At 54.1% G+C, this 14,012-nt stretch overlaps 5 protein-coding genes across 5 annotated transcripts; 2 read left to right on the forward strand and 3 right to left on the reverse strand.

Annotated features, from left to right (window-relative positions):
- Nucleotides 1–738: 738 nt before the first annotated feature.
- M406DRAFT_92365 (uncharacterized protein) lies at nt 739–2,611 on the reverse strand (the record flags this gene model as incomplete). The annotated part of the gene is made up of 2 exons (XM_040926222.1): nt 2,232–2,611; nt 739–2,164 (listed from the first exon to the last, which is right to left on the reverse strand). The coding sequence occupies exons 1-2, from the start codon at nt 2,369–2,371 to the stop codon at nt 739–741; spliced, it is 1,566 nt and encodes a 521-aa protein (XP_040780025.1). The 5' UTR covers nt 2,372–2,611.
- A 438-nt stretch (nt 2,612–3,049) lies between these two features.
- On the forward strand, nt 3,050–4,041 carry M406DRAFT_92369 (uncharacterized protein; the record flags this gene model as incomplete). Its single annotated transcript, XM_040926223.1, has 4 exons — nt 3,050–3,163; nt 3,231–3,249; nt 3,339–3,793; nt 3,898–4,041. The coding sequence occupies exons 1-4, from the start codon at nt 3,161–3,163 to the stop codon at nt 4,039–4,041; spliced, it is 621 nt and encodes a 206-aa protein (XP_040780026.1). The 5' UTR covers nt 3,050–3,160.
- Nucleotides 4,042–4,364: 323 nt separating this feature from the next.
- Nucleotides 4,365–7,717, reverse strand: NCA-1 (calcium-transporting ATPase activity/catalytic; the record flags this gene model as incomplete). The annotated part of the gene is made up of 4 exons (XM_040926224.1): nt 4,365–4,623; nt 4,684–7,307; nt 7,376–7,533; nt 7,600–7,717. The coding sequence occupies 4 exons, from the start codon at nt 7,715–7,717 to the stop codon at nt 4,530–4,532; spliced, it is 2,994 nt and encodes a 997-aa protein (XP_040780027.1). The 3' UTR covers nt 4,365–4,529.
- Nucleotides 7,718–8,644: 927 nt separating this feature from the next.
- M406DRAFT_344940 (uncharacterized protein) lies at nt 8,645–9,269 on the forward strand (the record flags this gene model as incomplete). The annotated part of the gene is made up of 2 exons (XM_040922024.1): nt 8,645–9,156; nt 9,250–9,269. Exons 1-2 carry the CDS (start codon nt 8,991–8,993, stop codon nt 9,267–9,269), a joined length of 186 nt encoding a protein of 61 aa, XP_040780028.1. The 5' UTR covers nt 8,645–8,990.
- Nucleotides 9,270–11,200: 1,931 nt separating this feature from the next.
- M406DRAFT_337362 (exocyst complex component Sec10) lies at nt 11,201–13,824 on the reverse strand (the record flags this gene model as incomplete). Its single annotated transcript, XM_040921247.1, has 2 exons — nt 11,201–13,569; nt 13,638–13,824. 2 exons carry the CDS (start codon nt 13,822–13,824, stop codon nt 11,201–11,203), a joined length of 2,556 nt encoding a protein of 851 aa, XP_040780029.1.
- Between the last annotated feature and the right edge of the window lie 188 nt (nt 13,825–14,012).

Here is a 14,012-nt window from a genome sequence, read left to right on the forward strand (position 1 = left end):
GGGAAAGATTCGAGGGGCTCTTGCACAGCCACCTACGTTTGCCGGGCATGCCTCGTTCTCCCTCTCCAGAGTCGGCCACGATCTTTGATGACACTTTCTTCGTGTTGGGTAATCTTCAGCCTGAATCCGATCGAATGATACAGAAGTTGGCTTTCCAGGGGGTTTAGATGAATGGATCAATGGATCCGCAGTCCAAGTTGGACTGCAGCAATATAAGCTTATTGAATGTAACCTGCGCCTAGCAGCCCTGACAGGGGATCAGAGCGTCCAGCTTACCTCTTAAGTTCGAGAGATCTTCATGAAGCCTCAATTGAGAACGGTCGTGGTAATGTTTGAAGTCATTGATGCTATATTCTTACACTGTGATATTTTGTAAAGAGAGCCGTATCTTGGTACAGAGTGCATGCTACCCGCTCCTTATGCCGCCCCAACGCCTAGCTTGGTGCTGTACCAATGCCGCGAAATTCAAAATGTGCTCTTATAGCTCCGAAGACAACCATCTTTCCCTGAATGGCATGTACAGATAATCATCTGCTCCTCTGGAAGAAGAAACTTATGGCGAGGGTCTTCCTAGCCACATCCTCCGGAAAGCATGTAGGAGTAGGAGTTGGGCTGGATAACAAATCACAGGGCAGCCTTCTTCCCAAATCATTGCGGCGATTCTTCTTGCAAGGCTGATAGAAGGCCAGGCCGCTTGCCTCTGCTCATTAGCATCGCATTTGGACACACTTCCTGAGTCTACTTCTTCCCTCCCAAGCCCTTGAGCCACTTTGGCATCTTCTTTGCAGACCCACCGCTGTCAGCAGAGCTCGAAGGCTGAGGTGCCGCCTGCTGATGCCTTGCACTCGTCTCGGGCTCGTCCTCCACCACGGGGATATCAGGAACCTCGACCTTGCGAGCAACATTGGCGTACTCGGGCTTCAGAAAGTCTGCCTTCTTGACATGCTGGGACACGCTATCCTCCCAGACGAAGTTGACAAGAACGCGGCCGGACAGCTTGTAACCCTTGATCAGCTTGTGCTTGGCACCTGCATCGTCCTTGATATGGCTCTCTGCAGTCGGCGGACCAGGCAGCACGATCTTGAAGGGCGCCGAGTCATCGGCCATGACGCTACGTACGGCCTTGTACAGCGTCGCACCGGTATCGTCGGGTCCAAACTCCCACTGCGCAGCGGTCCCATCCGGAAAGCGTGCTTTCACTGTGATCTTCTTAACCGCTGCGATCTTTGCCTCCTCGGCACGGGTTTCAGCCTCGATTTCTGCGTCGGACTTCAGGCGCCTGTTCACTGCGTTCTCCTGCAACTTCTGCTGATGCATCTGAGCGTGCGCGACTGTGGGCGTGTAGTACGAATCGGGAAGGTCGACGGACGCCGCGGCAGGGGTCGCGTTGGTAGGAGCAGAGAAAATGTTGGTGGGCTTAAGGGGATCGTGAGGCGGTGCCGCAGGCTCGTCGACGTCCATAGCATCTCCTGTTCCATCTGCAATGTTTGCTGCTGACGATATCTCCTTCGTGGTCTCTTGAGCCGCATCATTCGGAGCCTCCTCTGTCACTGTGTTGACCACTGCACCAGATGGCTCCGATACACTTGGTGCCGCAGAGTTCTCGGCCACCGGCGCGGCTGGCGATTCCAGCTTTGGCGCGGCTTCCTTCTCCTTGACCTCGACAGCCTCTTCATCCTTAAAAAACTGAGATATCTCCTGCATAGCCTCACTGAGGGTCTGTTGGGTGGGCTTGAACGAAAGCTGTATTCCGTGGCTCCCAGAGTCTAGGCCCAGCTGCGACAGCGTCTTCTGGAAGTCTACCAGCGTCGAGACCTCGCGGTTCATGATCCGCAAGACGGGCATCTCGTAGTACAGCTGGCCACTACCTGCCTGCACTCCATTACTTGTCTGTGGAGAAGCACGGTCCGTAAAGCTCAGTCTCTTGTTTTCAGCTGCACCGTCAGCCTCGAACTGCCGTAGCATCTTCCACAGTGTCGTGTCATTTCGAAACTTTCTCGTGAGGCGTCTGGTGGACAGGGTCTGGGCCATGGACTCAGGCAGTGTTAAGGCGATGTTGACAACAGTGGGGGTCTTGGACTTGGCAACGAGTTCTAGCCTGGCACCAGGTGGCAGGCCAGTGACTCGAAACGCATCGTTCAGTTGGAATTGCTTCTTCTGGTGTCTTCACACGGCAGCGGTGTCAGCTTGGCTCCTCCATACAGGCTGCCAGAGATGGCCCAACCACTCACTTCAGTGTGTACTTCTCAGCAGGCAGCTTGAGCTTTTGGCATGCCTCCTCCAGGACACTGAACATCGATGTGCCTGGAGTCACCTTCACTACAGCCTTTCTGAGGTCCTGCGCCCAGACCTGCACCGAGGTAGAGGACATCTTGGAAGCCTTCCAGGTGTGGGCGACTTGTTGCAGTGTTGTCGTTTGGTCCTCTAAGTCCCGCTGTCACACAAAAATTGTATACAATCTTGCTATGGTTGATGTCCAGGTCCTTGGTTCTATGTCGTGTACTGCGTCGTGTGTTGCTAATTGCAGTGCCCCTCCAATAGTAGAGTGAGGGGCAGAGGGGTTATTGGAATGCGCTGCAGCCGAGCAGCAATAGATTAAATACACACGAGGATGCAAGAAAGTCAAACTGTCCAAATTTATTCTTGAAGAGTAAGGAGAGTGCACAAAGTGGTTACTTGACAGAAAGGGGTGCAAAGAAGAATGAGGATTAATGTTTGTTGGTAAGTAAGCTGATCTAGGGTGATGCATTACCTCCGTTGAGTTTCGTGGCAAGCCACTTTATCAGGCAGCCTCGCAGTGAGGTCACCGAGCTGCTAAGCTCTAACGGAACGCGCCAGAAGCTTTGGCTTAGCGAGCCAATCAGCGCTGAGCCACCTTCCAGGGTGGGCCCCCCCCCTCCAACCCCAGACGGCCTAGACATGCAACGCGCCAGCTCAGGTTGCCTGCACGCTCTAAGCTCTTGAGTATTGGAGCCTCGACCCAACGTCAGCTAGCTTGTCCATGCAACTCTAACTCTCCCCCAGACGACACCACCAATTCCACCAGCTCCCCACAAGCCACCTACTACGAGACCTCACAAACCACAGGAGTGTCTGCCACACTCTTCATTGCACTCCATCTTCTCTACAGCCTCGACAATCCCCAGATCAGACTGCTAGCATGGTAAGTTCTACCTCTCTTCCCCAAGACGTAACACACAAGCGACAGACACCAGCTAACCACTAGACAGTCGTCCCCCTTCTCAATAAGTACGAACATCGTCCACCACGGCGAAACGCACCGCCCCCCCCCCCCCCTTTCCCGGTCTCATCCCCCAACTAATATCTCTCTTCCATAGACGGCGGCGCCTGCGTGGCCATGGTAGGCAAGGACTGCGTCGCTATAGCATGCGATCTCCGCCTCGGCCTCCAAGCCCTCACCGTATCCAACAACTTCCCCAAGATCTTCTCGTACGGCTCGACCGTTTACCTAGGCCTGACAGGCCTCGCCACCGATGTGAGCACCGTGTCGGACCTCTTCCGGTACAAGGTGAACATGTACCGCCTGCGCGAGGAGCGCGCCATCAGCCCCACGACGTTTGCGAACCTCGTCTCCTCGTCGTTGTACGAGCGCCGCTTCGGCCCTTACTTTGTCTCCCCCGTCGTCGCCGGCCTCGAGCCCAAGACCGGCAAGCCTTTTATCTGCGGATTCGACAGCATCGGCTGCATCGACTTCGCCAAGGACTTCATCGTGAGCGGCACGGCTACCGAGCAGCTGTTTGGCATGTGCGAGAACCTGTGGGAGCCAGACCTGGTACGTCCCCTGCCCCGCCCTCGAGCTTGTATTAGATCAAGGCCTTTTCCTTCTTTCCAGTGTTCTCATTCTTCTTGGCTGACGGGTGGTATCTGTGCTTTAAGAGCCCCGACGAGCTCTTCGAGACCATCTCCCAAGCCCTCCTCAACGCCGTCGACCGAGATGCCCTGTCCGGATGGGGCGCGCACGTCTACATCATCGAGAAGGACAAGGTAACCAAGAGGCTGCTCAAGGGTCGTCAGGACTAAGCCCAAAATGTGGCTCGCTTAGGGGTGGCATTGTAGGGAGAGAATTCGAATCAGTAGGGGAGGAAGACGCTGCCTTGACATGAGAGGAGGGGTGCAGTCGAGCAGCTACGACTTTGTTTTCCGCATTGTACGATAGACACCAGACACATCATGACAAATCGGTGGCTTAATATGAATCAAGTGAGCCATATTCTCAAATCCAATATGGGTGACAGGACGGATGAACTTTGTAATGCGCGCAGGTAGACGTTGCAGGTACAGGACGGGAGCACGCTCCGTTCATCGATCTATATGGCTTTCCACTTTTGGATCTCGCAAACTATGGATTGGAGTTTTTTTCTATTCACCGGCGCATTCATACGATGCACCGCATAGCAGGTGTCTGTCTGAGATCTAAAGTTAATGGTACAAGTCTGACTGTACATAACCGCCTTCTATGCCTGTATGATGCAATATAGCTCTTCTTTTTCCTCCAACCGGATCATCATTTACTCCACTTTCTTGGTCCTCTTCACATCGAAATCCGTCCATTTCTGCATGAAAAACGACCTCTCTATGAACTTCAATACCTCATCGATCAGGCTAAAGCGGTGTATTAGCAACATCTCGAAACACGGCAGGGGAGTGAAGAAAAGGACTTACATCACAGGCGCGCTGATAATAAGCACCGCCTTCCATTCCGCCCAGTTCAGCGGCAGAATTGAGAACAGGGTCTGCAGGAAAGGTGTGTACAGCAGGGCAAAGTGCAGCGCCATCGACAGTGTGATGGCATACACCAGCATCATGTTGTCCCACAGCGGCAAGGTCAGGAGAGACTCGCTAGATGAGAGGGCATTCATGGCGTTGAACATCTCAATGACCACAAGAATCGACAACGAGACAGTGGACGCGGACTTGGCCATGTCGTTCGAGAACATCTCACAGCCTATGCCAGGGAACTCTGTGGAACAGCGATGGAAGTGACGGAGCTCCCAGAAGCTGATTTGTGGGCCGTTGGAGTAGAACATGAACCACCAGGCATAGCCGGCGACCGTCGCGAGACCAACATAAGTGCCGATGACCAAATAACGGAAGAAAAGCCAGCCTCCAATGAGAGCCTCGTCACGCTTCCGGGGTTGACGGCGCATGACATCGTGATCAGGAGGATTGAAAGACAGAGCTGTGGCAGGAAGACCATCCGTGACGAGGTTGACCCAGAGAAGTTGGACTGGAATCAGAGCCTCAGGCATACCAAGGGCAGCGGTCAAGAAGATAGAGACGACCTCGCCAATGTTGGACGAGATAAGGTACCGGATGAACTGTTGGGTGTTGTTGTAGATAGAGCGACCCTCCTCGATAGCGGCCTCGATGGTGGCGAAGTTGTTGTCAGCCAGCACCATGTCAGCTGCCAGCTTAGAGACGTCGGTACCAGAACCCATGGCGACACCAATATCAGCCTTCTTCAGAGCAGGAGCGTCATTGACACCGTCGCCGGTCATGGCAACAACCTCGCCTAGACTCTGGAGAAGATCTACCAGCTTAGACTTGTGGCTCGGCTCGACACGGGAGAACAGGGACGCCTTTTTGGCTGCCTCGATCTGCTCCAGCGGGCTTAAGTTGTCAAATTCGCGACCCGTGAAGCTCTTGCCTCGAAGGTCCTCGTGTGGCCCAAAAACACCAATTTGACGGCAGATACTCTCAGCAGTGTTGCGATTGTCTCCAGTGATAACGATGACGCGAATGCCAGCCTCTTTGCACTTGGCAATGGAAACCGGGACTTCAGAACGAGGAGGATCCAGCATGCCGACCAAGCCGAGAAGAGTTAGGTTCTGCTCAAGGCTGGCGTAGTCAGCCGTCGACTTCGCGGACTGCAGGAGCTTGTTGCCTGAAACGTCATCGAGACTTGCCAGCGCGATGACACGCAGACCCCGGTTTCCGTAGTCGGTGACCTCGCGCATGATGAGATCTGAGAGCTTTCCATTCATCTGGACCTTCTTGCCGTCGGCTCCGAGAACCACACTGGTACAGCGCTCGACGATAGACTCCGGGGCACCCTTGACGAGGAGCTTCTGCTTGCCGCCGTTCTGGACCAAGACAGACATGCTCTTCCGGTCGCGGGAGAATTCGAACGTGGCCAGACGATCGTACTGCTTCTCGTACCAGGCGCTGGCGTAGTGAACACGGTCCTCTGGTGCACAGGTGCTGGGCGCACACGGGCCAACCTTCTCGGTCAGGGTTCGTAGGGCACCTTCTGTGGGTTCGCCGACGTTCGCAAAGCCATTCCGGAAGTCATAAGCCAACAAGGCGTCATTGCAGAGGGCGGCCACTTCAGTCATCTGGCGAATGGTTGACGACTTCTGAGCAAGATCTTGAACGACTTGCCCCTTGTAAGTGATATCGCCCTTGGGCTCGAAAGTAGTCCCCGCTACATCAAGCTCCTCAAGGTCGGTACCGGCCTCGTTCAAATAGACGATCTTGTTTACACTCATCTGGTTGGTCGTGAGAGTGCCGGTCTTGTCGGAGCAGATGACGCTGCAGCTTCCCAAGGTCTCGACAGAAGGCAAGCTGCGAACGACAGCGTTTTTGGCAGCCATCTTCCGAGTTCCCAGGGCGAGACAGGTGGTGATGACAACCGCCAGGCCCTCAGGAATAGCGGCTACACCAAGGGAAACGGCGATCTTGAGGTAGTAGATGGCGCCCTTGGCCCAGCTTCCATGGCTCGGATCCTTGAAGTTGGGGATGTTGATGAGCCAGACGAGGATGCAGATGACGGTAATAACCTTGGCGAGGCTGTCACCAAAGTCGTTCAGCTTCTGCTTGAGGGGCGTGGGCTCGGAGATCTGTGCAGTGATGCTCTCGTGGATGTCGCCAATAGCCGTGTTGGAACCGGTCAGGACCACAACAGCCTTAGCCTTTCCAGTGACGACGGTAGTTCCAGAGAAGAGCATGTTGACCTGGTCCTGCTTCACGGCCTTCTCGTCCGTCACGACCGCGCCAGAATCCTTGCCAACACTCTCGCTCTCACCCGTCAGGATGGCCTGGTCGACAGCAAAGCTGTTGCTCTCAATGGATATCAGCCTGCAGTCCGCAGGAATCCGGTCGCCGACTGCCACAGAGATGATGTCACCGGGCACGAGATCTTCAGCCTTGACTCTTGAGATATGTCCATCGTTCCGTACCACGTTGGCCTCGTTGGCCGAGTACTCTTGGAGGGCGGCGATGGCCTTCTCGGCGCTGCTCTCTTGAGAGACACCGACGACGGCATTGAGGATCAGGATAGTCAGGATCTATAGCATAGAAACGTCAGAGCCTGTGAGAATGGAGGGGCATAGTTCCGCGGGACATAACTACTTACAACAACGGGGTCAACGAATGCGCTCCAACCACCTTCGTCCTCAAAGAGCGCGAGCACGAAAGAGATGGCGGCGGAACCGAGAAGGATGATGACAAGCTGATCTTTGAACTGCTCGAGGATGAGCTCCCAAAGGGGCGTAGGAGGCTCTTCGGCGATTGCTTCACGATTTTATGTCAGTAAGGAAACCAGGCGCATCGGAGGAGAGGAGGGGTGGGTTCGCCTACCATTCTTGCCGTACTTCTTTCTCTGGTCCTTGACTTGCGCATCTGTCAAGCCAGTGGAGGATTGCACCCCTAAGGTCGACAGGACCTGGTCTGCCGATCTTGCAAAAGCGTTCTCCATCTTGTCGTAGGGAACTCTTGAGCTGTTCTCAAGAAGTGAGTGGAAGTGGGAAGAGTTAAAGCAGTCTCAGCTTTGGGGGAGTGGGTGTTGAGCCTGTCAGGAACCAGGGGTTCTGGTCGCTAAGGACCGCTACCGCAGCTGCGGGTGGATGGACCAGGGGCGGTTCAGCACTGTGGCCCTTGTTGAATGAGAGAACCAACTTCACCAGATCAGATGGAGCAGAGGAGTGGACAGTTCGAGAGGTGCTAAGTTCCAAGACCTCACTCAGACAGATAGGCACCAAAAGGAAAAATAAATCTAGTAAAAGGGAAAAGGAAAAAGAGAAAATACCCGTCCACAGAGTAGAGGCGATACTAGCGAGGACTTGTCTCAACGTGTCCAGAAGCAAAAAAAGCCTGAGCGACTACGGCGATGTCACTGCCTGTAGTTCCACCTTAGCACCCTGTAATGACCTTCCACCCTGCTGCTTCTCGCTGTACTGTGGTAACGCCGATCGATAAGGTTACAGTTCAGAATATACTAGCCAATCGGTACGCCTACCGACGTCATGATGGGGGTCAGATTAGGAATACGACTGCCCCAAAGAAAGATCCAGAAGAGCCTCACTCAAGGACCTGGGCCTGTATCCAGTGATTTATAAATTACAATGTAACTACCTCGGTCCTCCAAAACCACTGCTTACTATACAGGTGCCACTCAAGCCATCCGCCTGAAGAGGCCATCTGTCTTCTTTTTCATGCTCGTTGTAGTCAGATATGTCATACAGCAGTTGAAACCTGAGTCCACGTGTGGTTTCAATGTTCTGCACAATGTCATACCCCAAGTGTTCAGAAGCATGATTCCACCGCATTTGTTCTAGACGCGATGATGTCTTGACTCGCTAGGGTTACTATTTCTCATTTACCATCATCATTATACACAGCTTCAAACTATCTGTACTGCAGCCATGCTGACAACACACTTATGATCATCTTAATATGAGAATAAATATTTTAAAAAATAATAGATAATATTACTGCCTTCCACTGTATGGTATCCCTCAAAGCCAGTCATTGCTTCGAGTCAGGCACAGGCCCTGAATCTTGCTCAGGCTCTGTCCAAGCCAGTTCCTTCCACTGCAACCTTACACACTCACATAATTATTCTCATCTTCCCCAAACAACAGTCAGAAACTCTCACTGCGACAATCAAAGGGTATGTAACTGCATATAACTTCAGAAAGTGATATCCCGGAATCCCTGCCCCGAAGGCCTATACAGCCCATACATGGAAGATGGATATCTTGCCAGCGCCGAAGGATCCTCAGAAGCTGGCCTTGGAGGAGGAACCACCGTCGCATCGAGCTCTGCTATCACCCCGAGCGGCGGCGACGACTGCGGCGGAGGACTCGCGTACTGCGACAAGCGTGCATACTGATCCCAGCGCAGGGGCTGCTGAGGGTTGGTCCAGCGCTGCTGCTGGTGTGTCTGCTCGGGGTTGCCATCGAGCGACGGCGAGGGCATGATCCCCAAGATGTTATCGTTCATCAATAGCATGGACGCCTGTCGAGTGAAGGCATTGAAGGAGAGAGAGGACGACTGTGCAGAGTATGAGGGGTCGTACATCGATCCCAGCGATCTGCTGCTGGCAACTGTGTTGTAATACGGCACGTTGGCCGGAGGCGACAACGGTGGCGGGGTGATGAGGATATGGTTGGGATCTGGCAGAATGTTCAGCGTCTGTCTGTCTGCCTTGACAGCTTGTTGGGATAAGGCATTCCTACCATAATATTGGTACGGGTCCGTTGGATTGCCGTTCATCATTGCACTCGGCATCGGCGGCGAGGCTCCTCTGACCACGACCCCTCGCCTCTCCCTCAGGGTCCGCTTTGCGAAGAAGAAGACCACCGCGGCCAGACCAATAGCGGCGATGGCGCATCCTACGTCGAGGCCTGCCTTCGCACCAGCCGACAACCCAGAAGAAGCATAGTCCTGAGGACCATTCGCGTCCGTCGCCGTTGACCCCACGCTGCTGGCAGACGCTGTGGTCGTCAAGAACACCGCCGCAGCACTCTTGCTATCCGACAGCCGTGCAGCCGCCAGGTGCTCCTTGGCACACCCGGCGTCTGTCCCGCACGCGTCGCTTGAGTAGCACCCCAGGGATGGCTTCGTCGTACAGGCACACGTGTACCATTGCGCAGCGGAGGCATTGAAGCACGCCTGGCTCCCGATTTCCGAGTAGTCCACTTTGCCGAAACTGGCGTACCGCAGGTCGGACTGCGGACACTCGCCCTTCCCGCCGGCGCAGGGATCGCTCGTGCAGCAGACCAGGAATTGCGTCGTGTTGCCGTGGCATATGTAGAATGAGCCGCCACTGGGGCAGGAAAGGCCGAGAGAGGCGATTGGGTTGTTCGACATGGGTGTGTCAGTTGGCCTTGTCGTCGCCGCCTCCCTCCTGCAGTTAAGTCAGGTTGGCTATGTATGGGGCCGGGGGCTGGTGTGTAGGTCTTGGTCTCGCTGAGGAGACCAACGCTCGAGCTGCGCTGTAATATTGACGACGAATAGATTGTCTACATCATTGGGACTGATCACAGTCGTAGGCGAGGGAATTCTTACAGACATATGCTGTGCGACAGGTCGAAATAGCGCGGACATAGAAAAGACAATACAAAGGACCAGAAACAAGAAACTCGAATAGAGGAAAAGATAAATAATGATACAGTATCAATCTTGCAATCCCCCCCCCCTCCCCCCCAAAGCCTTTCTCTCTTCTCATCCTCGAAAACCCCCCATGCTTGTATTCACGAATTTGGTCCTCGACACACACACAAGACAAGGCCTGATCTGCAGGTCCGGGGGAGTTAGAATGATACTGTTGGTCCCATCATCTGGGCCCAAGAATGCGCAGCATACAAGGTTCAGCTGACAACCACTACGTTGCAGCCGCGCTTAACGGCGTGTCTTTTTGCAACTGCGCCTCTTCTCTTTAACCTTCTTTGGATGCGCAAGCAGGACAGGCTGCATGACTTTGCGACATACAATGACAACAACGTCGTACTGACATCAATATCGGACTGGGGGAATTGAATCGGCCCTTGTTGTCCGCAGCAATTGGGATGAGTTTTGGGAGAGATTGGCGACGGGCTGTGCTCCTATTCCGGTTTGAGCAAAGTCCAGCCGCCCGTATAAGAAAGGCTGGCCATAGTAAATGGTAGAAAATGGTCGTCGCTGGTTGGTCGGTTTGCATGCAGTTGGTTCTTGGTGAGGGAACGCTTACAGCTGTATTAGGCAAGTGACATACATGGTGCGACCGTCGCCGTCACAATCTCAGCTCTGCTGTGGCAGAAGGCACCTCTGATTGCGGACGAGTAGAACTTGGTCATACAGTTTTCAGATCATGGTATCATTTCTCAATCGAACCGCTACAGCCCCCCGATCATGCACGTCTGACTTTGAAACAGTCTGAGCCATCATCAACAACAGCATAGCATCTGTGCCATCTCAACTATAGTCCATTAAGCACACTCTGCACACCCACACTCCCGGCGTCTTCCCGCTTCGCCACAAATGCCTTGAAGTCTGCCTTGGTTAACTTCTTTCCACCCGCCGCCCCGGGTCCTGTCGTCAGGGTGCGCGACTTTTCTCGCAGAGCCTCGGCCCCGATCATGAACAGGTAGCCGATCTCAGGAAGAAGGTCGAGGAAGCTCTTGACATCGTTGCTGAGCGGCCACTCTTTTAGCGTGGAGACGTACCTGTTGATGTCCTTAGTCACCATCAGGCCGCCTGTCGCGTTGACAAAGAATTTCTTGAAGTGCTCAAATAGAAGGCGGTGCAGGGAGAGCGCGAGCTCGCTGCTGAACAGCTCGAGGTTGTGGCCGTCTATCGCCTGCTTGGCCAAGGTCAAGACACGCTTGAGGAAGCTGCAGATCGTCTGGCATGTTGGTGTCTGCAGAAGCTCGGCCATAGCCTCGAGCTCGTTGTCCTTCATCCTAAAGTCCGTCTTCTTTTGGGTGGCCAAAGCCCTCGATACCCAGTTAACCACAACGTCGATGGAACTCTTGACAATATTGTTCGTCTTTCTCTCTATCGACTCCATGCCCATCTTTGCCTGGGCCTCCATGCTCCTACGCACCGTCGCGTTACCTTCTGCCAGCCTGATCATGACGGTGTGTATGAACCGTGACATGATGTTGGCAATTGTAGTCGCTGGCCGAATGGAAGGTAGGTACGCGAGGTCAGGCTCGACTTTGGTGTTTTCCTGCGATGTCGCTGCATCGAGAGCGGCGTCCAGCGACGTCTCGACGTAGACCTGGCCCATGCTGGTCAGGAGAAGGTTGAGCAGACTGTTGACATCCTTGGCAGTGTCTGATGGAGAACCGAGTTCCAAAGTCCTCCGAACACTCTCCGCAAGCCATTTCATCATCCTCTGTGCCACCTGGACACTCAGCACGCCGTCCTCCTCGGAGACCTCGATTTCGTTCTTGTCGCCACTATTGTCCTTAACCCCAGCAACTCGCAGCATCATGGCCTTCTGCGTTGGTGTAAGATCAGAGGAGTCGAGACGCTCCAGGTAGGCCTCCTTAGCTGATGTCAGAAGCTGGGAGCCCTGTTGAGCGATGGCTGCCATGAACCCTGTGGGCCCCTTCTTGCGCCTCGAATGGAAGATTGTGTACTTGAACAGCAACGAGCTGTACAATTCTTCCAGGTTCTTGCGCTCCCTGTCGATGTATGAATTTCCTACCAGGTATGGAACAAACAGCTCGTCTATCTGCTGGTCCAGCGTCTGGGATATTTGCGCCGAGCAAGGTTCCGGGTGCTCGGTCAGTCCGTGCGTCTTGAGGTCTTCGATGAGCTGGCCGATGTATGTTCTCGCCGCGTGCAGGGTCCGCAGGAATGCCAGAGACGAGACGGAATCTGCCTTCTCGAGGGTTCTCTCGAGCCGCTGTTGTATAGACTGTTGAAAAACTCTCTGTATGAATTTGATCAAGACTGTTTCTGCGAATGGGAAGGCCTGCTTGATAATGAAGGATTCCTCTTGCATGATCACCCTGACCTCATCCACCAGGGACTGTAGACTCTGCTCGACTCCTGGTGGCTCCTTGTCCGGATCGGCAAGCTGTTCCCAGCTCTCATCATCGCCCGTAACCTCGTCCGCGAGGAGCTGGTTCCTGTTGATAAAAAAGTCGTGCTGGTTCACAAACGTGGCTATGACGCTAGAACCGCCGTTGAAATCGTACAGGACCTTCGCGCACTGCATCATGTCTGGGAAGTTCTGGGCCCGGTAGCTCCTGTTGAACTGCTCAAGCAGGTCCTGCTCTAGGACCTCGCAGTACTTCTCCAGGACCTCTCGAGTATTATGTTTTCTGCTGATCCCCGTGATGCCATTTGTCACGCCGTTGCGCCGGTACCCGTTCACTTGCCCCCAGGATGTAGGATCCAGTCTCTGGCTGATGCGCATCAGCTGCCGCGCGATGGTGGCGCATCGGACCTTGTTCTCCGCACCGCCCTGTCTCTTCATCTCCTCCAGAGATGTCAGCTGGCCGTTCTCGTAGACCTCGTTCCAACACCGTATTAGGAAGTTGGCGTCCAGCGCCCTCCTGCGCTTCCTGTCTAGCTCCTCGAGGTTCTCGCCAATCTGTACCGCGATATTACCGCCCGCATCACTCCGCCCGTTCCTGTCATAGCCGTTGACGCCGTTCGGATTGTTCAGGGCGAGGTCGAGGGCTTCAAATTGTTTCATCGACTCGTCGAGCTTGCGGCCGAGGACATCGAGAGTTCGATCGTGTTGAGACTCGGCTCGTCGCACCTCGGCCTGTAGACCCGACTCTTCCTCTTCTAGCTTCTCGGAAAGGGATCCCAACTGTGCCAACGCATCTAATGGACGAGGTCATGATCAGCAACAAGTCCCCTTAGACATCTGTATGACACGCCGCAAAACATACTCTCAAAAGTCCTGATCAAGGGTTTCGGGTCGAACGCTGCTTGGACAGCGGGCACAGACCGACGATTGACCGGAATAGCGCTTTCTGCCAACTCATCTACAAAGTCCCTTGTGATGAAGTCTTTAGTCGAGAAGTCCTCCTCCGAGAAACTTGGTCCCTGGGGGAACAAAGCCCTTGACCCTATCATGGACTCTGCCCTGTCCTGCCTGCTCGACATCGACATAGTCGTAGCTGCTGGCCCCAAGGGCACAATACTTGAGGTAAGGCTTCAATTAGAACATGTATATGGCTGCGCTGAACCAGATGAATGGTCCTGCAGCTTTTGTGATGTGTTGTTGTAGCTTGTTATTTGTGCTTGGATTAGATGTAGTTAAA

This window comes from Cryphonectria parasitica, assembly GCF_011745365.1.
Source record: "Cryphonectria parasitica EP155 unplaced genomic scaffold M406scaffold_2, whole genome shotgun sequence".
Taxonomy (NCBI): domain Eukaryota; kingdom Fungi; phylum Ascomycota; class Sordariomycetes; order Diaporthales; family Cryphonectriaceae; genus Cryphonectria; species Cryphonectria parasitica.